The 27,214-nt window shown below is 43.2% G+C and overlaps 1 protein-coding gene across 1 annotated transcript in view; it reads right to left on the reverse strand.

Moving 5' to 3' along the window:
* TTC7A (tetratricopeptide repeat domain 7A) overlaps nt 1-27,214 on the reverse strand; it is a 592,416-nt gene that overhangs the window by 480,745 nt on the left and 84,457 nt on the right. The window contains exon 6 of the mRNA XM_089653910.1: nt 12,231-12,309. Within this exon, the coding sequence (XP_089510036.1) occupies nt 12,231-12,309 (79 nt within the window). The remainder of the gene's footprint in view (nt 1-12,230; nt 12,310-27,214) is intronic.

The raw sequence follows: 27,214 nt of genomic DNA on the forward strand, positions 1-27,214 counted from the left end.
TAGAACAACTAACAACTAACCTCACCTAACAACTAACCTCCTCCACTCCTCCCACCACTCCATCCCCCACAGCCATCTCCTCCTGTACCACCTTCCCCTCCCTCCTAGATTGTAAGCTTGAAAGAGCAGGGCCCTCGAACCCCTCGTGTAGTGTATTGTTACTGTCTTGTCTCATGTTCTGTCCCCCTGCTATTGTACAGCGCTGAGCATACCCTTTGGCGCTATATAAATACTGTATAATAATAATATAATTAAGTTTGAATCTCAGTTCCACTCTTAGTAGTGAAATTGTTTTTATGTTTCTGTATCTTTTTCCTTTTTTTGTTTTTAAAAAAATACGAAATAAAAATTATATAACTTTTTAATATGTTTGGTATTCATGTTCATGCAGCCTGAAATTCCCATCTTCTCTATTGAATATAGAATAAGGAAGAAGAAGCCAGCCGCCAATGTCATTTTTCTGCAGAGGAGAAAAACCCACAGAAACTGTAGAAAATCTAAATTAAAGGGTCAAGTAACTACTACCAGATTTATTGCTTTCAAAAACAAGGATTGCATTACTGTTGGCAGTTTTATTATAGGAAGGGGAGGAGGTGCGCTGTAACGCGGTAGTAAAGTCCAGAGAGGGGAAATTTCCCTGTAAGTCAAGGGCATAATGTGCTAATATACATCGCATACTTGCACATTATCATAAACTTACCTTAAAAAAGTCCCTCCAGCAGTGCTTCCATCTTCATCCAGTCCTCCTGGGTTCGCGGGCTCCAGCCGTTTGAATAGCCGAGATGGGGTCACTCATGGGCATGCAAACCACGTCACGGCACAGCTTTCCAAAGGGACGGCATATTCAGTATGCCATCCATTCAGAGCACAGTGCACATGTGCCGGTAACATCACCAGCTGCAGAAATAGGAACGGTGCATGTTTAGAAGACATTCCTAGTACCTACAGGTAAGCTTTAGTATAACAGACAATAAAAGAGAAATATTCCCAGCTCAACTTACCAACCAGCTTGCAAACTATCCAAATAAGCCTGTCTAATGCAGGCCACAGACGGTTCGTTTATCGGCCAAATTTTTGTCCGAAAGAATAATCAGCTGATATTTGCACCGTTAGTGGAGCAATGTCATCGGCCGATTTTCACAGTTCCTCCTCATTTCTTTTATCGGTCATGCTGGAAAATTTATGAAAAATGGCCGATTTTTGGAATCATTGGTGGCAACAGAACAACCGATGTTTCGTTTTTTGGCTGAAAATTTGGCTGATAAACGAACCGTCTATGGCCTGCATAACAGTATGAATTAAAAATAGGGGCTTAGTTAGCACACATTTACCTTTCCTTTACCTTTAGGAGGGGTGGGCTCCCTAAGGATCATAATATAAAAAAAATTAAAGGAAAAATGATCCTACCAGGATTATATCTTAGAATATATATATATATATATATATATATATATATATATACATACATACACACATACACATATATATATATATACATATATATAAACACACACTGTAAATGAGGGGAGGAGAGCTCACCACAAAATCCAAGCTCAAAAATACTTTACACATAAAAAATGGCTTTTTCTCAACATCTCAAACCCAAAGTATCTGAAAAAAGGAATCTCATTTGTGATTAAATATTGACAGAGATTGCTGACAGCAATAGCATACTTTTATTGATTAAAATGACACCTAAACACAATAATAACCCAATATAAAAGAAAATTATGGGTCAGAGGTGGTGACCATGGATCAAATGAATCAAATTTTATCCATATACCGTATTTTTAGCTCCATAAGACACACTTTTTTTCCCGCCAAAAAATGGGGGGAAATGTCTGTGCATCTTATGGAGTGAATATGGAGCAGCTGGCCCGGTATTCCCCCCATCGCCGCTGCCGTTACAGAATACCGGGCCGGCCGTTTGGCTCTACTGTGCAGAAGAACCTGCTCCTCGGGTCTTACCTGTTCATCTCCTGTACTGTGTCCGCAGTCTCTGGTCATCTCCTGTACTGTGTCCGCAGTCTCTGGTCATCTCCTGTACTATGTCTGTAGTCTCTGGTCATCTCCTGTACTATGTCTGTAGTCTCTGGTCATCTCCTGTACTGTGTCCGCAGTCTCTGGTCATCTCCTGTACTATGTCCGCAGTCTCTGGTCATCTCCTGTACTGTGTCCGCAGTCTCTGGTCATCTCCTGTACTATGTCTGTAGTCTCTGGTCATCTCCTGTACTATGTCCGCAGTCTCTGGTCATCTCCTGTACTGTGTCTGCAGTCCATTGGTTCAGAATATTTTTTTTCTTGTTTACCTCCTCTAAAATCTAGGTGCGTCTTATGGCACAAAAAAATTCGGTAATTCATAATTACATTCTATGAATATCCTCCCTCAGGTTCACCTGCTCTCAGTCTATCCATTATGATACATGTGCCTCTAATATGGGGGCTCTCAAAATTTGTAGCGTTAGGAACTGCAGAATATCGGGGTGCCGTGAAGAGGCTCTGCAGCTTACGTATGTATTTGCAAATGTGTGCAAACTAAACCCCTGTTTTTAACGCATACTGTTAGACAGGTTAATTGGGTTTCTGTGCAGGGTGGTTGGTAAGTTGAGCTGGGAATGTTTCTCTTTGATTGTTTGACATGCGTCGCCCTTCCATGTGCTCCTTGCTGTGAAGGCCAATTATAGACTGGGGCAGTGGCCATTCTTTGTACTGTTACGCTTTAGTGTAAGCTTACCTGTAGGTACAAATGAGCAAGCAGTGTCTCCTACCACTTTAAGCCATCTAAAACTGGAATGTCAATTTACGGTAGACAATGGTGGGTTGTGCTGGCCATCAGCATGGTAGGTCTCCCAAAGGCTTAGATGGCCTGATTTCCCCATTGCATTTTGTGTCTCTGCCCTCTCCCACAGATCTTAGACCACAAGAGTAAAACGGCCATATTGGATGACAATGACAGAACCAAAGACTGGCTACTTAAAAAAAAAAAAAAAAAGTACAATAAAACATTTTTTGTATCTCATTGATAGTACAACACATTTTTTACAAATGAAACAACAATAAGCCCTCGTTAAAGAACAAAGAGCTGTGTATTCCTTTCATAAACAGATAATGGAGGGGATCTTTCCCTGCCACGGCGTTTAACGCTTAATTCCTCAGAGCTCATGTTTCTCTGTGCCTTCCTGCTGACAAACGACAAAAAGGAGAGTCAGCTCTTTGGCGGTTTCATGACATGTAAACATGAATGGAGAAGCCTCTAGTGCTCTGCTATTAGCCAATGTCAATGCTTCATCTCTACATGGAATTATTTAGGCAGCTATACCCCTCAGGTTCTAAGTTTTCTACTTTTGTTTATGTCACAAAGGAAAGCATAGACCCTGCATGCAGCACATTGATCACTGTAACCCAGTGCAAGGATAGGAGAGAAGGGAAAAAAAAAATCAGCCTTCATAATGGTGATGCTTTGATGTATGTGTTCAATGCTTTGTCCAAAATATACATCTCATCAAACTGAGCTTTCTTTATATCTCACCAAAGAATAACTTGGAATGGGTTCTGTCCCACAAATGTCCCCACAATCATTTAATGGGATGACAGTGGAATGCCAGCAACAGTGTTTTTTTTAATGCTTTTATATTTGTTGAAACCTGGATGCCCAGACCACATCTAGCAACTAAAGTATGCATCACTTAACTTGAGGAGACCTCTGATTAATATTTATAACTGCATCATTTTTATTATCATTTTACTATTAATATAAACCGACAAAATTGACAAAACTGTAAAAATTGTGGCCTCACAGAACTGGGCTTTTTTCCCGAAGAGTTGGATATTTGCGTACCAGTCTTTATGCTGGGAGCACGGGCACAGTGCGCTCCCAGCACAAAGGCCGCAGTGTCACTGAGAGCCCCGGGTCCCGTTCTAATGACTGGGATCCGGGACTCCCGATTCCGGGTCACATGATTGCTGTTATAGCCTCTGATTGGCTATCACAGTGATCAGTCACTGTACAGCCCAGCCCCCTTGTTTTGTTCTCTCTCTATGAATGGAGGACAGAGTTACATTGTATCTCTCTAACTCCTGGCATAGAGGGGGAAAAAAATGTTTGTACAAAAAAAGAAAAAAAAAAAAAGATAAATAAATATTAAAAAATAAAAGAAAAAAATAAATAAAAAATACATAGCTCAAGGTTTGATCTAGTTCAGTGACAGGGTATGTGGGTCAAGGTTAAAGGTCAAAAGGTCAGGGTCAAAGGTCAGGAATTAACAAAAAAAATTTGGTGTCAGTGTGTTTTAGGTAAAAAAAAAGAGAAAAAAAAATCGCACTATTGTTTCTGGGCTATACTGTGGGTACAAACAGCAAATAACATACACATATATGGTATCACTGCGATCTTCAAGAGCTGGAAAATTTATTTTGGGTTGCTCTTTGATGGTAGGTTATGGTAACAAGAAACACACAGCTAAATTAAAAAAAAAATGATTATTTTCTACTATTTTGGGCCTTTGATAATAAAAAAAAAATCAGGAGATATCCATTACCATTTACCACCAAATGAAACCCACTTTGTCCTGAAAAAAACAAGATATATTTCACCTGGATATACAAAGTAGTTGTGATGATATGTATGGTTTATTAACACATGTCAACGTTGCCATATTTCACTTAGGCATTTAGATTAGTACATCCACTCCATTGTGCCACATAAAGGCAAGAGGAGGGCAGTCTTTGAATAGTTGGCAGAACCAAGTTGAGATACAGTGGAGTCATGGGAGAATGCAAAGGAGGAACGATATGAACGCTGCCTTGTAGGAAGGTCTTCTCTAAGGAATGAGAGGCAAGTGCTCTCTGAAAAAGAATCACTGAGGTCAAGATTTGACCCTTGAAGGTACTCAACGCCAAATGTTCATTCAGACAAAACTAAAGAAAAGAAAAATATCATAGAACTTCCCGATAATGAATTTCCTTGTCTTGTAAAAAAAGGAAATAAGCTTTCCTGGTGCAATGCAGTCAGTTTGCTAGCTTTCAAGAGTATATGTCCCAGTCCCTGACCACCTGGGCTTCAAAAAGCCGAGTCGTCAAAGCCAGAAGCTGAGAAGCAGTTGGGGGGAAGGGCCATTGGGACAGAAAATCGAGATAATCTGTTAGGGCCCACAAAAAGTCTGCCAGGAGTTTGAGCAGGCAACACACCTTCTTGAGCCAGTTCAATGTGATGAGAATCAAAGAAAAGCCTTCCATCTCAACCCTTACGAGTAGGAAAGGAAGGAGCTTTTAAGGAGGAAAAGCATAGATCAGACTGTATTGATTCCACAGTCACCAAAGCATTCACTGTGATGGTTGAAAGATCCCTGGGCAGGGAGACAAATCTGGTGAATTTGTTGTTGAACCTGGAAGCCAGGAGGTTCACATCTGGAGTCCCCCACTTGCCTCTGTGATTTTAAAACACCTCAGGGGGAAAAGGCCATTTTCCAGAGACCATATTCTAATGACAGAGGAAGTCCATCCACCAGTTTTCCACACCTGGCACGTGCATACCAGTCATGGATGCAATGTGAGGTACATTGGCAAAGACCCTAGGTGCAAAGGACAGGGCAAAGGGAAGGGTAACAAACTGGTAATGTGTTTCCACAGCAAAACGAAGGTGGCTTGATGCGTCGGGAAGACAAACAGGCATCTTTGATGTCCAGAGAGGAAAGGTCTCCCAGATGGAGGAAAGCAGTGACAGACTGGCGGGATTCAACATGGAATTTTTGCACCTGGAGGAATGTGTTGAGAACCTTAGGATCCAGTATGGTGTGGATGTCCCCTTTTGCTTTCAGGACAGTGAGTAGGTTTTAATAGAAACCTTTAAACCGCTCCTTTTGCAAGAAAATGGCTATGATGCCTTGTGAGAGAAGTGTGGAGTACCAATCTTTGCAGGAATGTTGTGAAGTTTGAAAAAAATGAAGTGGGGTGGAGACAGAGACCAACATTTCAGTTTGTAGCTATGGATACATTTTGGACCTATACATCTGACATATCCTGGAACTAGATGGCCAACAGACATCTGCTCATTTTGATAAAGGGGGGTGCACCTTCATTGTGAGGAGGAATTGTTCACAGACTTATGATGGAACTGAGCTCCAGGCCCTGGAGGCTTGAAAGAAACTCATTTTAGCCTCAGGAGTAGAGGGTTTCCCAGACAGAGATTTTGCTTTATTTGCACTGCACACCGATATTTAAGCCGAACGGTCCTTCACATACAGGGTGGATAAAAATTAATGATTTTTAAAAAAAAAAAAAAAATCGGATTTTTTTTATTTAAATCTGATTTTTTTTATTTAAATCGGATTTTTTTAAATAAAATGCTTTTTGCGGAAAATATATTACCATCCAAAAGGTTATTCCATCATGAAATAAAGATTAGTTTTTTAATTATGTAGAATAAGGCTGTATAGGTTTAATTTTTTTGGTAAATAAATTCCATGAATCCATTCACAATGTCATGCTCTTCCAGAGGTTTTTGTAAAATTATTGGGCAGTTTCTCTGCCTACAAGATATTATCACAGATGATTGGTTTACTTTTGCAGTTCTCAAAACTGAATTTGACTCAGCGGAGATCACATGCCTCTTCTTCACAGCAAAAATGTTATAACATGAACAGAGTTAAGAAAAAGACCTTCATCCTAACTTCTACAAACCTATGAATACAGAATCAACCCCTTCAGTGCTAAGTTTCAAGAAGTTCAGTGAATAGAATAGAAACAATATTTTTCTGATTGTTTGGAGTGGAATAGATCTGCACAAGAAGAAAGTGAAGCTAAGTGTGAGGAGGAAGGGGCCGACAGTCTAAGTTTCTTAAAATATATATATTTTGTTTAGCCAAATTAGTTAACAAACATGGATGTTTAAGCAAATCACATATGCTGGAATGTTATTGTTTCAGATGAATAAATCTATTTAAATTGTTATTATTAAGGTAATGATTATTTTTCTCCTTCCTAAGTACAACAGAAAAGTTGTCCAAATATGAATGATTAACCTATTAAACTGGGGATAAAAAAACTAATATGAAAAGTTGTTATTCTAAAAATCTTCATCTACTTGCATATTAAAGTTATACCAGCAAGAATAAGTCTTTATGTAGAAAACTAGGATTTAAATCAAGCCTTACTGACTAGTGATTTAAATCGTGATTTAAATCAGTTTGATTTAAATCAAATCCACCCTGTTCACATATGTACCAAAAGGAGGCCTATTCTGGATTTTTGGTGTATATTATCTACTAGCACAGTGGTGGGCAACCTTTTTTTTCAACTGAGCCAAATCTCGCCAAAACCACGATTGAAATTTATTTTGAGAGTCACATTTTTAAAACTGAAAATACATAGGATGGTACACTGTTTTTAGCTTCAATAAGTTTTTATAGTAATTCATCCCCCATATAGTAATTCATCCCCCATAGTAATTCATCCCCCCTATAGTAATTCATCCCCCCTATAGTAATTCATCCCCCTATAGTAATTCATCCCCCCTATAGTAATTCACCCCCCATATAGTAATTCATCCCCCATATAGTAATTCATCCCCCATAGTAATTCATCCCCCATATAGTAATTCATCCCCCATATAGTAATTCATCCCCCATAGTAATTCATCCCCCATAGTAATTCATCCCCCATATTAATTCCTCCCCCATAGTAATACATCCCCCATATAGTAATGCATCCCCCATAGTAATTCATCCCCCATATAGTAATTCATCCCCCATAGTAATTCATCCCCCATATAGTAGTAGTAAGTAAGTAGCAAGTAGTAAGTCAAGTCCCTCCTGTGTCAATTCACTTACCTTTCTCCGCGCGTTCCTCTCGCCCGTGCTCCCCGCGCCGTTTCGGTCTTCAGGGCGGACTGTGAGAGGAGCCTAGCTCCCCTCACGTTCGTCACGCTGCCCCGCCTACACACATCCTGACAGCCAATCACTAGCTATCAGGATGTGAGTGGCAGCGAGACTGGCCAATCATTGCTGGGCTAGCTGCAGAGTCCTCGGCCACCCGAGAGGAGGGAGGGGAGGGGAGCGGCCGCCCGAGAGGAGGGAGAGGAGGGAGGGGAGGGGAGGGGAGCGAGCGCCCGGCACACAGAAGAGCCGCATTAAAATGTGTAAAGAGCCGCATGTGGCTCGCGAGCCGCGGCTTGCCGACCACTGTACTAGCACATTGACACAATAGAATAGGACCACAAGAGCCCCAGTTGCTGGAGGACACTGGAGTCCATCAGCATAGAAACAAGACCCTGAGGCAGACCCTTGGACCAGACAGCTAAGGTCTGGCAGATGGACAAGGCAATAGGAAGAAGGGTCAGCCGCACACCGGAGGATAGATGAATATAGTGTGTAAAATCATTATGATTAAGCACAAGATTGTGTGAAACGCGTTAACAGGTCCTGTATTCCTGTATTCACGTCCTGATGTTTTGTGTGTCCTATGGATTAATAAATACAAAATATATTCATCTACCCTCCGGTGTGCGGCTGATCCTTCTTCCTATTGCATCGTGTGTGGTGGCGAGCCAGAGCCTGCACCTGTTGTGGATTGATCTGGATTGTTTGCCGTATTGGTATACCTTTCTTCTTTAGGTGGTCAAGGCTGCAATAGCAGGTTGCAGATCAGGACCCGCAAGGAGAAAAAAAATGTCTTAGAAAAGGCTTCTAGCCTTTTATCAGCTAGGACCTCTAAACATAGGAATGTCCTTAACAGGGACAGTAAGAGTGTTTGGACAGAAAATGGCTGGTCCACAACTGGGACAAAGAATTTTATTAGGAACCCATCCTATGATACTGCTGGCCAAAATTATTAGAAGCAAAAACCTTTTCATAGTTTTGCCAACCATTATACAGGAACGGATGCACTGTGTATAAGAAAAGCCTTAGCAAGTCAAAGGCTGTTTACAGAACCCAGGTTAGTCACTTTAGGTGTGCCAACGTTTTATATTATGCCGCCATAATACTTAGCAGGGGTAGGTAGAGTACATAAAAGTCCTCTATAAAGTCAGTGAAGTTAAACTCTGCTATACAAAATGTGTGAATAAATCCAATTGTGATAGTTTTACAATATAAATATTTCATTAAAAAAAAAATAATAAATTCATAAAGTCCAATGTGCAAATTGTGCAAAACAAAAAATAATTATATATATATATAAAAAATAAAAAATTAATTTAATTGAAATAAAAAATATTTTTTTAAATATGTATAAATATATATGAAATTCAACTGAAGAAAATGTGCAAAAAAGAAGATGTGCAAAAAAGTTTTTTTGAAGTTCAGCAAGGAAAAGATGATAATATACTCTCCTTTCAAGCTGCTTATGGTTGTGTAGCTGGAAACACGCGGCTTCTCTTCTGAGCCTGTATAGGTATAAGGATTTCTCCCTCCTAGAGCCTCTCCTCACTCCAATGCTCAATGTATCCTCATATGACCCATAGGGAAAAAAGGAATAAAGATATGGTGCCTTATCCAAGGTAAATAAAAACACTCTTTAATGTGCTCCCATAATGCACTCACATTGTTTAAACAGAAAACACGCCTGTATTGTAATTTAAACCGCAGAATGCAGTGAGGATCAGCCTCATAGGAGTGTTAACGCACTCTGTCAGTACTCGCCGTAATGAAGATCCGATACGTGGTGACATCACTGCCCCTCCCCAACGCGTTGCGCCACAGGGAAAACGTAGCTTCGTCTGGGGGATGTAGTAAAAACCCAGAGCCCAGGTTAGTCACTTTAGGTGTGCCAACGTTTTATATTATGCCACCATAATACTTGGCAGGGGTAGGTAGAGTACATAAAAGTCCTCTATAAAGTCAGTGAAGTTAAACTCTGCTATAGTTCCACACATTTATGTGCAATATAATCCCTCTGGCTTCAAGGTCCCTGTTTAGCAACGAAACAGTATGTACCATAGTATAATGTAAATGACTTAAATACATTTTCCTAACCTCTCTTGATGTCATTTCCGTGTTTAATGCATAATTTAACACACCCTCCTCACCCTATGTGTATTGGAGTTATTCAGCAATGTAGGAAGCAAATATACTCAATGTGATAAAAGGCTGAACACTGGTAAAATCCGCTGTTTGCACTAGGTTTAATCTGACGGCACGCAAAAGTGGACTCTCACAGCTGTTTGTACAGTTCTGCAAACTTCAATTTACTTATGTGCTGCAAGATTTATAGGAGCCGAGCCTAATCTGTGATGTGGAAGGTGAAGCATGGTGGGCTCCCAAGAGTCTTTGCAAAACTAAGGCTACATTCACAAAGCAGTATAGCAGTAGATAGTTTTCTGTGTTCTGAGCCGCCTCTGGACCCAACACCACTCTGTGCTATGGCTGCAGAAAAACTGGCCTATTAGTTGCGCCTATAAAACTCAGCAGAAAGGCCGACCGTGGATGCACACTGTCTGCGCCCAAGATCATTCAGAGGCTCTGTGTGCATGTAACCACCCAGACAAGCAGCGCCAGCCATTGATTTCTATAGAGTACAAATTAGCCAGCCCCCACTGACAGCAGGAGTGTTTCACCAGCAGCTGCCGCCACTTGTTGCTGGAACGCTGTGTAATGTAGCCGAGGGGTTTACTCAACCCCTTCGCACCGACGTCACATAAATATGCGGCCTCACAGAACTGGCCTTTTTTTGCATGGGGCTGCATATTTGCGTACCTGTCTTTGTGCTGGAAGTGTGCCGCACAGCGCACTCCCAGCACAAAGACCGCGATGTCACTGAGTGCACCGGGTCCCGTTCTAACGATCGGGACCCAGGACTCCCGAATCCGGGACACATTATCGCTGTGATAGCTTCTGATTGGCTATCACAGTGATCAGTCACTGTGTAGCCTGCCCTCCTTGTTTTTTTTTTCTCTATAAATGGAAGAACAAGATACATTGTATCTCACTAACTCCTGGCATAGAGGGAAAAAAGATAAATAAATAAATGCATATTAAAAAATAAAAGAAAAAATAAAGAAAAAATACCTAGATCAAGGTTTGACCTAGTTCAATGCCAGGGTAAGTGTTTGGGTCAAGGTCAGGGGTCAAAGGTCAGTATTTTTTTATTTTTTTTTTTAAATTGGCATCAGTGTCAGTGTGTTTTTAGGTAACGAAAAAAACAACAAAATAACAAAATGTGCACTATTGTTTCTGGGCTGTACTACGGGTACAAATAACAACATACACAGATATGGTATAGCTGCGATCGTCAAGAGCTGGAAAAATTATTTTAGGTTGTTAGTTGGTGGTAGGTTATGGTAGTAACAAGAAACGCACAGTAAAAAAAAAATCTTTTTAAATTTAGCTATTTTGGGCCAGTTTTCCTTTGATAATAAAAAAAAAACAGGAGATATCCATTACCATTTACCACCAAATGAAAGCACAATTTATCCTGAAAAAACAAGGTATAGTCCACCTGGATGTACAAAGTAGTTGTGGTGATATGTACGGGTTTACTAACACATGCCAACGTTGCAAAATTGTGCTTAGGCATTTAGATTGGGTTTACCCTTAGGCGTGAAGGGGTTAAAGTGGTTCCAAAGTCTGAAGGTTTTTACCTTTATGCATTCTATGCAGGAAGATAAAAAACCTTCAGTGTGCAGAAGCATCTCCAGCCCCCCCCCCAGTACTTACCTGGGGCCGATCGTGATCAAGCGATGTGCATGAGAGTAGTGGCTCTGCTGGGTCTCTCCCTGCTCATTGGCTCAGAGACAGAGACATTGGCTCTCACTGCTGTCAATCACAGCCAGTGAGGAGGGATCAGTTGGTGGGGCTGAGCCACACTCTGACACACAGAGCATGGCTCAGGAGCAAGCATGAACGGGTGCCCCCATAGCGCTTCCTGAAGAACTAATTCTGGCCATCTCAGTGGATTGTTATAAAAAATAGCATAAATGCATAAAATATAATTGGATATTACCATTTATAGGTAATATTGCCAGAGACTTATGATCCAGGGAAAATCTTACTGCTTTCTGGGAAATTAGGAATAAGTCCCCCTTACAGCTGTCTGAATGCCTTCTACTACAAAGCCTACAACCAGGTGAAAAAATCCCGGATGCTATAGCAGCCGAGAATTTGTTTACATGGCGGTACTGTCGCCAATGTAATAGTTACGTTGGCGGTAGCTGGAGGGTTTTGGGCCTTTTCTCTTTTTTATTAAGTTGATAAGTATTTAAACAGATGTTTTATGCTATATGTTTATTTTCAACTTACCATTTTGAAATTCTGTGTTGCTTTTGTCTCTACAATCCGTAAGACATCTCGGATTTCTTTGATTCCTTTTAAAATATTTCTGGGGGAAAAAAAACAAAAAATGTTGTTATCATAAACTGTTTTAAAAAGATCATTGAAGGCTACTTTCACACTGATCCGCCGCAAAAAGACAGCAAAAACACTGTGAGCATTTTTAAAGGGGAAAATTAAATATTTTATTACATACATCAATTAGAAGAAATGATTAACAGCGGAAAAATGTACCGAAGGATAACATGCACATTAGAAGTATTCTTTCCTAATATATAGATTCATCATTCTACAAACAAATATATGGGGTATGAGTTTCTGAATCAACACCAGAGACTGAAATACATAAGCTCCCAGGATCAGGCCCTCCTATCCCTCTTGTATTGAACTGTATCATTGCTGTATTGTCTCCCTTTATATTGTACAGTGCTGAGTGATCTATTGACGTTATATAAATATGGAATAATAATAATATTAATAATCTCACAGCGTTTCATGAAATACAGTTCACTTCATCAGTTGTATGCAGTTGACACTTGGGGTGACACACGTTTACCTGTCATTCAGTGACTGTCCAGAAACACTTGAGGAGTTGCCGAATGACAGGTAAACACAGGGGCAAGGTCACCCGGTGACGTCACCGGATGAGTGCACCCCCATGTTTACCTGTCATTTGGCGAGGGTCTCACAGGAGTGTTTGGATCCAGCAGGTGGCAGGTTTGTTTGTTTTTTTGCGGGTCTGCATTCATCGTGATTGACATTGGATCTACTTTGGGGGACATTTATTTATTTTTTGGAGTTCTTTTAATACATTGTGTTAGTGATATTTTCTTTTTACTTTTTTTTGGTGAATAACTATATGCCCCATACTCATTCACATGAAGGAGGGCCGGGATCTGGGGGCCCCCTCTGCACGCCCACAACCACTGGGCAACGGTTGTGCGAGAGAGGCCTTTGTCCTTATCAACATGGGAACAAGGTGCTTCAGAGGGGATCCTCCCTCCCCCAAAGCACCCTCCCCTCCCCATGTTGAGGGCATGTGGCCATTGTTTTCTAATTTTGGTGTGGGGTTCCCTTTAATATCCATACCAGACCTGAAGGACCTGGTAAGGATTGGGGGGAACCTCATGCTGTTTTTTTTTTTTTAAAGTCACACTTGTTTATTTCCATTCTGCTATCAGCAGAAAATCCCATTGACAGCAGATGAGTCATGGTTGTTAAGGACATGGCAGCCGCCTGCTCCTTAGCAACTACTTAATATACACAATGGTACCTGGTAAGGATTGGGGGAATCCCCACACTGTTTTTTTTTATACTTTTTTTTTTATGTTTATGTCACACCTGTTTATTTCCATTCTGCTGTCAGCGGGGATTCCCATTGACAGGAGATGAGTCATGGTTGTTATGGTTGCTAAGGACTTGGCAGCTGCCTGCTGCTTAGCAACCAGTTATACACAATGGTACCTAGTAAGGATTGGGGGAATCCCCACACTGGCTTTTTTTTTTTATGTTTTTAATTTCACACTTGTTTATATTCATTCTGCTGTCAGTGGGGAATCCCGTTGACAGCAGATGAGTCATGGTTGTTAAGGATGTGGCAGCAGCCTGCTCCTTAGCAACCAGTTATTATACACAGTGAATTTGGATCCACCTGATACTTTTCAAATTCACCCAGTATAACAAATATATAAAACGAATCCTAACAATGAACCAGACCAACACAACGTATATAAATAAATTAGCTTTCTACCCAACTAATGCATCAGAATGAAACGAAAACCAAAATTTCCGGCGTGCTCATGTCTAATGCTAATAATATGGACCTTTTAAACTTAAAGTGTTGGTAAACCCAAAATCAAAAATGTAATATATATAATAAAAAGTAATAAATATAATACATTGCAGCTGTCTAGTTCTTGGTGTGGTGGTTGCATTTGTTTTTCATGTTCCCTTTGTTTAATTTTCTCCTGGCAATCCTGCAAAAAACACTTCCTGTCCCTGGGTGGCTACATCACTCCTCCACTGTATCTATGGAGGAAGCCATGGTTATCACCCTAGGCAGCTATCCTGATATGGACTCCAAATATGCTCATATCTCTTCATCTCCATTACATGGGAGGCAGGACGATCAGTACTTTACAGAAGATAGCTAGGAAGGTGAAGCCCACAAGTGAAGTGACAAGGACTCTGCACTTCAGGCAAGATCAACAGGTATTTTCTGTAGTTGCTGAAAAGTTTTTCAACCTGAAAAAAAAAAAAAAGAAGAAAACTAACACAGCCACCACATCTAATGACTGTAATCTGCAACATACTGCACATTTGTTCTTCAGTTTAGTTATCCTTTAGCATGTCCATTTTATCGTTTTTATTGGAAAACAAAGCTTTTCGCCTTTTAATCCATAAAAAAAGAAACAAGAAAAACGATTGGCTGTTGTGGGCAGCAGCTATTTTTGCTTTAGACTATTCATTGGGAGAAAATAAACTTAACACATTTTATAGCTAAGCCTTAACAACTACGCAAGTATCACTGGCAAAAAAAAAAAAAAGTCATGAAGGATGTTTACAACCCATTGGGAGTTATTTACTGAGCATATGGCAGCGAGGATAGGATATATTTAAACCTAAAAATGATATCGCTCACAACTCATCCTGGGTTCTCTGTAATTTGACATGAGCAAAGGCTGCCCTCTTGTGAACACTTTTAGTAATGAAGTTTTGTCATTTAAAAGATCAAGCCATGGTCAAACATGAAAGAACTAGAATTTTATGGAGCAAGATCGAACAATTGAGGCTAACTTATATCACACTTGGAATCTTTCACTGACATCAATTCCCCAGAGACAGGGTCAGTATAGAGCAGTGGTTCCCAACCTGTGGAACACACACCCCCTGGGGTACTTGGCAGCACATTTTTTGAACATTTTTGTAACTGCAGAAAAAATGATGTGTCAGTAAGGAGATAAGAACTTAACTTTGCCCATTTGGAGTAAAAGACTATGGAAGCGCAAAGTCAGGGACTAATCTTGCAACTGAAATTTCCGATACTCATTCTATAGTTTCAACTGCCCACACTTCAATTAGTCCCCGGTGGAGGGATATGCCTCTGCCTTTCTTAAGAGCAGACGCTGCCTTCTTCGATCTAGACAGACCATACCAAAATCCACCTGACTCACCTCTCCTGAGGGTTCCCATTCCATTAGGATGCCTCTATCAGATTAGACCTACTGCAGTATGCAGCATTGATCCACTACATTCTACACAGAGCACTGGAGGCCCTGCAACAGCCCTACCTGACTCCCTGAACTGCAACATACAGATGGGCCACCAGACGGTACCTGGCTCTATCTGCATCCTCGATGGTCCAGGCACCCATCATGGAGAGATGCCTAGCCTTCTAATCCACAGTGAACCCAAAACCCCAGAGGAGCCATAGATCCAGGGGGAGCCACCTGACTGTATCCTAGCTCCATCTGCATCCTTCATAGCCCAGACACCCATCATGGTGAGATGCCTAGCCTTCTAATCCACAGTGAACCCAAAACCCCAGAGGCGCCATAGATCCAGGGAGAGCCACCTGACTGTAGCCTAGCTCTATCTGCATCTTTCATAGCCCAGACACCCATCATGGTGAGATGCCTAGCCTTCTAATCCACAGTGAACCCAAAACCCCAGAGGAGCCATAGATCCAGGGAGAGCCACCTGACTGTAGCGTAGCTCTAACTGCATCCTCCAAGGCTCAGACACCCATCATTGAGGGATGCCTAGCTTTGATTCCACAGTGACCCCAAAACCCCAGAGGAGCCCTAGATCCAGGGTGAGCCACCTGACTATAGCCTAGCTCTATCTGCATCCTTCATGGCCAAGATACGTATCATGGATAGATTCCTAGGTTTGAATCCACAGTGACCCCAAAACCCAAGAGGAGCCCTAGATCCAGGGTGAGCCACCTGACTATAGCCTAGCTCCATCTGCATTCTCCATGGCCCAGACACCCATAGAGAGATGACTAGCCTTCTAATCCACAGTGACCCCAAAACTCCAGAGGAGCCATAGATACAGGGAGAGCCACCTGACTGTAGCCTAGCACCATGTGCATCCTCTATGTCCCAGACACCCATTATAGAGATATGCCTAGCCTTTTTAATCCACAGTGAACCCAAAGCCCCAGTGGAGTCTCAGATCCAAGGAGAGCCACCTGACTGTAGCCTAGCTCAATCTGCATTTTCCATGGCCCAGTCACCCATCACGCAGAGACCTTCACACATAAAAAAACTCTTACACTTAAAATTTTATGAAAATTATTATACCCTTTTTTGTGGTGCAGCCCTCTTTTTTCCAGGGTCCTTACCTGGGTGAGGATGACATAGAGATCCCTCCAAGTCACACATCCCAGGTGGCAGTGCTATAGTGAGGGGCCCATGTGTGCAACAAGTTCCTGAGCATGTGCAGAAATACCACAGAGCTCTGCTAAGTCTCAAATACACTCTATTGCCAAAAGTATTGGGACAGCAGCCTTTACACGCACATGAACTTTAATGGCATCAAAGTCTTAGTCCATAGGATTCAATACTGACCTGGCCCACCCTTTGCAGCTTCAACTCTTCTGGGAAGGCTGTCCACAGGGTTTAGGAGTGTGTTTATGGGAATGTTTGACCATTGTTCCAGAAGCACATTTGTAAGGTCAGGCACTGATGTCAGACAAGAACGCCCGGCTTGCAGTCTCCGCTCTAATTCATCCCAAAGGTGTTCTGTTGTGTTGAGGTCAGGACTCTGTGCAGGCCAGTCAAGTTCCTCCACCCCAAACTTGCTCATCCATGTTTTTATGGACCTTGCTTTGTGCACTGGTGCAGTCATGTTGGAATAGAAAGAGGACATCCCCAAACTTCTCACAAAGCTGGGAACATTGTCCAAAATTGTCCAAAATGTCTTGGTATGCTGACGCCTTAAGAGTTCCCTTCACTGGAACTAAGGGGCCAAGCCCAACCCCTGAACAACAACCCCACACCATAATCCCCCCTCCACCAAACTTTACACTTGGCACAATGCAGTCAGGCAAGTACTGTTCTTCTGGTTACTGCCAAACCCAGACACGTCCATCAGATTGCCAGACAGAGAAGCGTGATTCGTCACTCCAGAGAACAAGTCTCCACTGCTCTAGAGTCCAGTGGCAGCGTGCTTTACACCACTGCTTTGCATTGCACTTGGTGATGTATGGCTTGGGTGCAGCTGCTTGGCCATGGAAACCCATTCCATGAAGCTCTCTACGCACTGTTGTACTAATCTGAAGGCCACATGAAGTTTGGAGGTCTTTAGCTATTGACTCTGCAGACATTTGGTGACTTCTGTGCACTATGCGGTTCAACATGTGCTGACCCCGCTCTGTCATTCTACGAGTTGCTGTTGTTCCAAGTTGCTTCCACTTTGTTATAATCCCACTAACAGTTGATCGGGGAATATTTAGTAGCCAGGAAATGTCACGGATGGACTTATTGCACAGGTGGCAACCTATCACGGGACCACGCTTGGTGTCACTGAGCTCCTGAGAGCGACCCATTCTTTCACAAATGTTTGTAGAAGCAGTCTGCATGCCTAGGGGGTTTGATTTTATACACTCATGGCCGTGGAGGTGATTGGAACACCTGAATCCAGTGATTTGGAGGGGTGTCCCAATACTCAATATAGTGCACATGAAACCAATGGCATGCTGCTGGTTGCCTCCTAGTATTTGGGACCTGACAGAGACCTTGGACATGTCTGTACATACACAGGATTCCTGCACAAGTGTCTTCCACAGGTCTCTGCCAGGTCCCAAACACAAAAACACGGCATCATGTCTGGGTATATGCAGGTTGTGCTAAGTATGTGCAAACATGCTGCTGGTTTCATGTATCTGGGACCTGACAGAGACCTTGGACATGTCTACTCATATGCAGGATTGCTCCCAAATACATGAAACCAGTGGCATGTCTGTGCATGGGTAAGAGATGCCATACATGCCATTGCTCTCTCCCAAGTACCCTGGGAGACCCTAGACATGTCTGCACATGTGCAGCATCCCCACACATGTGCAGACATACCATACGTCTCAGATAGGTCCCAAATACATGAAACCAGTGGCATGTCTGTGCATGTGAGGGGGATCCCATACACAAGCAGATGTGACGCTGGTCTCTTCAATGGATTTTAGATCTGACAGGGACCTAGGACATATCTGTACATGGGTATCATCAACATGCATGTGTAGACATACCACAGGTCTCAGCCTGGTCTCAAACCAGCAGCATATCTGTGCACATGTAGATGGATCCCATATGCATGTAGACATGCCATTGGTCTCATCCAGGTCTCAAATAATTTAAACCAGCTGCATAGCTGTGCATGAGCAGAGGGATCCCAGGCACATGTAGACATGCTGCTGATCTCAGCCAGGTCTGAAATACATTTATTATTATTATTATTATTATACAGTATTTATAAAGCACCAATGGTTCGCTCAGCGCTGTACATTACAAAGGGGGACAGAACATGTGACAGAACAATACCAATACAATGCAAAACATGAGGGGATTGAGGGCCCTGCTCTTTCGAGCTTCAATCTAGGAGGGAGGGGATGGTGGCACAGGAGGAGATAGCTGTGGGGGATGGGGTGGTAGGAAGAGTGGAGGAGATTGGCAAGTTAGCAGGGGGTGGGGTAGGCTTCCCTGAAGAGGTGGATTTTCAGGGTGCGCCTAAAGGAGAGGAGAGTAGGTGATAATCTGATGGGTTGGGGCAGGGAGTTCCAGAGGATGGGTGACACCCTGGAGAAGTCCTGGAGGTGGGCATGGGAGGAGGAGACCAGGGAACTAGAGTGAAGGAGGTCTTGTGAGGAGCGGAGTGTGCGTGCTGGGCGGTACTTGGATATTAGGTCAGTGATGTAGTTCGGGGCAGTATGGTGGACGGCTTTGTACGTCAGTGTTAGGATTTTGAATTTGATCCGTTGTGCAATCGGAACCCAGTGGAGGGATTGGCAGAGGGGGGTGGCGGAGATGGAGCGGTTGGAAAGGTGAATGGGTCTGGCAGCCGTATTCAGGATCGACTGAAGCGGGGATAGCCAGCGGCGAGGCAGGCCAGTGAGGAGGGAGTTGCAGTAGTCGAGTCGTGATATGATGAGGGAGTGGATGAGCTGTTTAGTGGTTTCTGGGGTTAGGAACGTGCGGATTTTGGTGATGTTGCGGAGGTGGAGTCTGCACGAGTTAGTTAAAGATTGGACTTGGGGCTGGAAGGATAGGTTGGAGTCCAGAATGACACCAAGTACTCTGGCCTGCGGGGCGGGTTTGATGGTGGCGTTGTTGGATGTGATGGAGAAGTTAATGGGGGGTGGTGTCCGGGCTGGGGGGGGAAGACAAGAAACTCGGTTTTGGAGAGGTTCAGTTTAAAGAAGTGGAGCGACATCCAGTCTGATATGTCGCTCAGTAGGTGTGTGATTCGGGCAGAGAGCGAGGGGGTGAGGTGGGGGGTTGAGAGATAGATTTGTGTGTCGTCGGCATAGAGGTGGTAGTTGAAGCCGTGAGAGTGTATGAGTTGGCCAAGGGAGGAGGTGTAGATGGAGAAGAGAAGGGGCCTTGCTACACAGGGATAATTACTATAGAGGAAATTTAGTTAAGGGTCAGTTCAGATGAGTTCCTATTCCTGTGCATTTCCTGTGCAGTTCCACTGCGGTGTGATTTGAATCCGTTCATTTTGAATGGGCTGAAACACACCAGAACATACCAAAAGTAGTGCATGCAGTACTTTAAAAAATGCAGAGCAAGTGGATCGCACAGTACTTCTGTACCATGCGATCTGGTGCAGGCAAACACACAGTGCTTGCAACCTGCGTTTGGGGTGTCATTAACTTAACATTGACACCCGCCGCAGATCGCAACTGAACATTCCCACACCGCGTTCTGGTGTGAACTGGCCCTAAACCTAGGAAGGGCAACTTTCCTTCTTATTAATAGGATAATAAAACTGCTTCCCTCTTCTATTACATTCTGTACAGGACGGATCCTTCCCTTTCCTGCACATCCACTTTTTCTGCTCTGTTTCCCAATACACATTATAAAGAGACTGGCAGCCTTTGAGTGGTATGCAGCCCGTTGTGTCCCACAGCCAGGGATTCCAGGCTGCATCTTATTATAAATGTGGCCATGCTTCCTTCATTAGGAAAAATGGCGTGTAATGTCATTTAATCGCATGTTGCTGCTTTGCCGTAGAACATGTGGTTGAGTTGCTGTAGTTTCTGATATCACAGATGTTTTTCTCAAGGCCGATCTTCACTTCTGTGCTTTAGGCCTATTATTCTGCACCCTTAGGGCTCATTCACACATGTGGTTGGGGGTGGTAAAACTCTATGGATGAGCCACATTTTTACCGCCACCTCAACTGCTCCCCTTTAGCTGCAGAGGCCATGGCAGGGGGTGTACACATGGCGCAGAATGTGTAACTTATGGCAGGCATAGTGACCGCCGAGTGCGATCTATTCAATCAAATGGGGACACTCTGCAAGTGCATGCTATGGCGTGGTAGCACAGGGTTCAGGGGGTTAAAGCAGGTGGTTTGGAGGAGATTCCAGATCGCTCTTCAGAGACCACGCTTGGATGAACCCCTAGAATGAGGATGGAACTGAGCTATAGACATTCAGTATACACAGTTCCAAATCCAATCAGGAAAATCTCCTATGATCTTTAACATGCGACTGTAGTTTGAAAAGTTGATTCAGATTTTGAAATCCAAAGACAAACAAATGAAACCAGCGCTCAAATCCTCATGCAGACCAAAAGAATTCTGCATGCCAAAACGAAGAGGTGCTGCCCTTCAAAGATCAGGGAATCTGGACACTGGTGAACAAAAGCAGACAAGGGCGCACTCTCATCGTGCATTACCGCGGTATACCACGTATTTATTGTATAGACAAATGGATATACACTCACAAACCAAAGGAAATTAACAGCAATTTGGTAGTCCGTAAAGACAGTCAATAATGCTGTGCCCGTGATAGGGATTAACTGACGCGTTTCGGGAGACGGACCTCCCTCCTCAGAGCTTTTAGCTTTTAGCTCTGAGGAAGGGGGTACGTCTCCCGAAACGCGTCAGTTATCCCTATCAAGGGCACAGCATTATTGACTGTCTTGTCTGCTTTTGTTCACTAGATTTTGAAATGTTTCAGCTTTCATTAAAATACTTTGTAATCCCACCATTACAGCAGTAATTGCAGCTCATCATTTCTTAGATGTGATTGGCTGCATTAGTTTTCTTTTGTAAGCTTTCTTTCGTCTATTTTCATTTCTTTGATCCAGCCAGGACTTACTGCTGTTTTTTTTTAAAGAACAATCTGTCCTGCAGATGTATCAGTTACAGGGATGGGACAAACCATTTACCACCGACAGGGGTGCTTACAATAATCAGCTTTATTTATTTATGTAAAACCTTTATCCCAAAAGGAAAACAACTGTTTGCAATAAGAAAGTGAAGTCAAACTTCAGATCACATTTTATAACCAGGTACAGCATTTAAAACTGCTGGTCCATCTAACACTCCCCTCCCCCACCCAGACTGACAATGCTGCTGTCCAAAAGTGCCCCTGTTCTTCTTCATCCAGAGTGGGGGCGCTCTAATACAGGAGGTGTGTTACCGGCCAGATCACTAGGTAAAAACAGAGGGTGAAAAAAAGCCTAAAAAAGGAAACTAATGCAGCCACCACATCTAATGATGGGTAAGTTGCAATATATTAAATTTTTAGTGTTGGGTTTAATACCCTTTTAAAATATTACATTATTATTACATCGAGTTTATATAGCGCCAAAGGGTTTGCTCAGCGCTGTACAATAGAGGGGGGGGCAATACATGAAACAGTACAGCAACTACAAACAGCATACGAGGGGTTAGAGGGCCCTACTCTTTCGAGCTTACAATCTAGGAGGGAGGGGGTAGTGGTACAGGAGGAAATGGCTGTGGGGGAGGAGTGGTAGGAGGAATGAAGAGAACGGCTGTTAGGTGAGGGTGGGGTATTCTTCCCTGAAGAGATGGGTTTTCAGGGTGCGCCTGAAGGTGAGGAGGAAAGGTGACAGTCTGATGGATTGGGGTAGTGAGTTCCAGAGGATGGGGGAGGACCTGGAGAAGTCTTGCAGTCGTGCGTGGGAGGAGGAGACCAGGGAGCAAGATAGAAGGAGGTCCTGTGAGGAGCGAAGGGTACAGGTAGGGTGGTACTTGGGAATCAGGTTGGTGAGGTAGTTAGGGGCAGTGTTGTGAATGGCTTTGTAGGTCAGAGTGAGTAGTTTGAATTTGATGCGTTGGGCAATAGGGAGCCAGTGGAGGGATAGGCAGAGGGGGGTGGCAGAGGTGGAGCGGTTGGTGAGGTGGATGAGTCCAGCCGCTGAGTTCAGGATGGTCTGAAGCGGGGAGAGCCTGCACTGGGCTAGACATTCTCATATACCTATATAAGCACTGTGGAGCAATTAATCCTCACATCAACAAGTTCACATCAAGGAGCGATTGGCGAGTTCTGGAAGAACCCTTGATTCAGTTTTGTGGATGATTCAGTACAACCTTTGTCGTCATCTGTCATCAAATTGAATCGATTTGCTTGAATATGGTAAATTAATTAGGAAGAGTGTGAAGTGCGATTGTTCCTCCTGCGCATGCGGTAATTCACCATCTCCTGAACGCTGTACATACTCCGTACACCTCCTGAAGAACTGCAGAGTTTATCAATTTATGTCAGCAGAAGCAAACTCCATTGACCTCTCCAGTCTCCTTGTTTCAATCTCTGCTGTCATAGAGTAAAGAGGTGACCATCTATCACCGTACACCGGACCATGGAAGGTAATTGTATTTCCGCCAACTCCAGCCCTTTCCACTCATCTTTCAGCTGACCGCTAGAGTTTAACTTGATTTGGTGCCACTAATGCATAACGGTGGGCCGGCGTAACGAGATCAGTTCATTCGGAAGTTTGCTGCAATTACTAGACGTTCTACAATGTTCCACTTCCACTAATAAGTCTGACCCCCAGGTTCTGACAATCAGTTTTCTGGTCCAGATGAAAGGACAACATTTTATTTTTCAATATATAAGAAGTACTGTCTGCTAAAGCTGCCCAATCACCAATACATTTTTGAACGAAAATTTGTACGAAAATTCCCATTATATTCGATGACTTGACGAAGGTCATTCGAAAGTGATTGAACATTTTATTAGCTTTTTACGTTCAATTTTGGAGTGAACTTTCTGGAATAAAAAGCATATTTACTGTTAGGCCCTTTCACATGGGCGTTCTGTTTTTGTCATCAGTTCAGTCACGTTCTTTCCAGGAAAAAAACGGGATCAGTTCACATCAGTCTTTCATCCGTTTTTAGTCCATTTACATCCATTTTTCATCTGTTTTTGTCCGTTTACATCTGTTTTTCATCTGTTTACGTCCATTTTTCATCCGTTTTTGTCTGTTTACATCCGGTTTTAGTCCATTTACATCCATTTTTTTGTCCGTTTGCATCAGTTTTTAGTCCGTTTACATCCATTTGTTGTCCGTTTACATCAGTTTTCAGCTGTTTACATCCATTTTTGTCTGTTTACATCTGTTTTTAGTCAGTTTACATCCATTTTTGTCCTTTTGTGTCCCTTTACATCTGTTTTAGTCCATGCACATTCTTTTTTGTCCCTTTGTGTCCGTTTACATTCTTTTTAGTCCATTTACATCCATTTTCAGCTGTTTACATCCGTTTTTCATCCGTTTGTCTGTTTACATCTGTTTTTAGTCTGTTTACATCCATTTTTTGTCCTTTTGTCCTTTTACATCAGTTTTTAGTCCGTTTACATCTTTTTTTGTCTGTTTTTGTCTGTTTACATCCATTTTTGTCAGTTTTTGTCTGTTTACATCCGTGTTTCGTCCAATCCGTTTTTATTAACGGAAGAAAAATAGGGTTTTCTTCCGTACAAAAAAAACAAACAGATGTTAACGGATGCGGACATTAACAACTTGCCTACTGGTCACTTTTACACCCTTCCTGCCCATGCCAATTTTCAGCTTTCAGCACTGTCACACTTTGAATGACAATTGCCCACTCATGCAACAATGTATCCATATGACATTTTCAGCATTTTTTTTTCACACAAAGAGCTTTCTTTTGGTGGTATTTAGTCACCATTGAGTGTTTTATTTTTTGCGCAATAAACAAAAAAAGATTAAAAAAAATGTAAAAAAAAGTTTTTCTTTGTTTCTATTATAAAATTTTGCAAACAGGTAATTTTTCTTTTTCACTGATGGGCACTGATAGGCAGCACTGATGAGGTGGCATGGATAGGCAGCACTGATGAGGTGGCATGGATAGGTAGCACTGATAGGCAGCACTGCTGAGGTAGCATGGATAGGCAGCACTGATGAGGTGGCATGGATAGGCAGCACTGATGAGGTGGCATGGATAGGTAGCACTGATAGGCAGCACTGCTGAGGTAGCATGAATAGGCAGCACTGATGAGGTGGCATGGATAGGCAGCACTGCTGAGGTAGCATGGATAGGCAGCACTGATAGGCAGCACTGCTGAGGTAGCATGGATAGGCAGCATTGATAGGCAGCACTGATGAGGTGGCATGGATAGGCAGCACTGATTGACGGCACTAATGAGCTGGCACTGATGATGCTGCACTGATCGGCGGCACTGCTAGGTGGCACTGCTGGTCAGCACTGATGGGTAGCACTGCTGGGCACATGTGGGTGGGCACTGCTACTGCTGATTTCTCAGCAACAAAGCATGGAGAGATGGATGGATGGATGGATGGATAGAGGATTTTGCTTAAAATAATAAAAACGGACCAAATAGCATTTTCAGTTTGAGGTGCTCAGATACAGTTTAGTTCAGCTTTAAAATGAAAGCGTTGAACTACATTCTACTAGTGTATGACCTACTTAAAGTAGTTGTAAACCCTTCCATGTACCCAGTGAAGTGACTGGCCTCAGCTGTTACACAGAGATTGAACAAATCCTCCTACATAAGTTGTACCTGTTTATCTGTATTCTGTAACTGACAGAAAAAAAGGGGCAGAGAGCTGAAGTTACACTCTACAGAGCTCAGTAAGGAGAGCTCTGAAAGCTGATCACAGCTCATAGGAACAGAGCTGAGGCTGTCAATCTGCTGGAGTTCCCTCCTCTGTCACCATTTTTTTCTTGGTGTCAGTAAAACCTGTCAGAAGTGATTCATGCTGATAGCAGAGGAATGAAGCAACAGACAGAAATGACACCTAATTGTATTCATTGACACAAGCACTATAGAGGGATATGCTTTGTTCCCATTTCATGTCTGAGGTTTACAACCAAATAAAGCGGAGCTCCACCCAAAAGCGGAAGTTCCAATTTAAGGACTGGTCCTCCACTCCTCGTTAAGGATTGGCACCTTTGGAGAGCGGACACCTGAAATTGACAGGTACCCGCCCCACTTCCGCTGTGATCGCCCAGAACAGTGGTCTCCAAACTGCGGCCCTGGGGCCAGATGCAGCTCTTTGCTTGCTTTTATCCGGCCCTCGAAGCATTATTCCTCTCACTGCAAGCAACACTGTGGCATAGTTTCTCCCACTGACATCGACAATAGGGCACTATTCCTCCTAATGACAACAATGATGGGGCACTATTCCTTACATTGATACTAACGATGGGGCACTATTCCTCCCACTGAAACCAGAGATGGGACACTATTCCTCCCACTGACACCAATGATGGGGCACTATTCCTCCCACTGACACCAATGATGGGACACTATTCCTCCCACTGATACCAATGATGGGGCACTATACCTCCCAGTAATACCAATGATGGGGCACTATTCCTCCCAGTAATACCAATGATGGGACACTATTCCTCCCACTGACACCAATGATGGGACACTATTCCTCCCACTGACACCAATGATGGGACACTATTCCTCCCACTGACACCAATGATGGGACACTATTCCTCCCACTGACACCAATGATGGGACACTATTCCTCCCACTGACACCAATGATGGGACACTATTCCTCCCACTGACACCAATGATGGGACACTATTCCTCCCACTGACACCAATGATGGGGCACTATTCCTCCTACTGATACCAATGATGGGGCACTATTCCTCCCACTGATACCAATGATGGGGCACTATTCCTCCCACTGATACCAATGATGGGACACTATTCCTCCCAGTAATACCAATGATGGGACACTATTCCTCCCACTGACACCAATGATGGGACACTATTCCTCCCACTGACACCAATGATGGGGCACTATTCCTCCTACTGATACCAATGATGGGGCACTATTCCTCCCACTGATACCAATGATGAGGCACTATTCCTCCCACTGATACCAATGACGGGACACTATTCCTCCTACTGATATCAATGATGGGACACTATTCCTCCCACTGATACCAATGATGGGGCACTATTCCTCCCAGTAATACCAATGATGGGGCACTATTCCTCCCACTGATACCAATGATGGGACACTATTCCTCCTACCGACACCAATGATGAGGCGCTATTCCTCCCACTGATATCAATGATGGGGCACTATTCCTCCCACTGATACCAATGATGGGGCACTATTCCTCCCACTGACACCAGTGATGGGGCACTATTCCTCCCACTGACACCAATGATGGGGCACTATTCCTCCCACTGACACCAGTGATGGGGCACTATTCCTCCCACTGACACCAATGATGGGGCACTATTCCTCCCACTGATACCAATGATGGGGCACTATTCCTCCCACTGATACCAATGATGGGGCACTATTCCTCCCACTGATACCAATTATGGGGCACTATTCCTCCCACTGATACCAATGATGGGGCACAATTCCTTTCATTCATACTAACAATGGGGAACGATTTCTCCCGTGGAAAGCAAAGATGGGGCATTGTTTACTCCCATTGCTCACAGTCCGGCCCCCTTAAA

This window comes from Staurois parvus, unplaced genomic scaffold, assembly GCF_062004578.1.
Source record: "Staurois parvus isolate SC_StPar_1 unplaced genomic scaffold, SC_StPar_1.0 ptg000727l, whole genome shotgun sequence".
In the NCBI taxonomy this organism is placed as follows: domain Eukaryota; kingdom Metazoa; phylum Chordata; class Amphibia; order Anura; family Ranidae; genus Staurois; species Staurois parvus.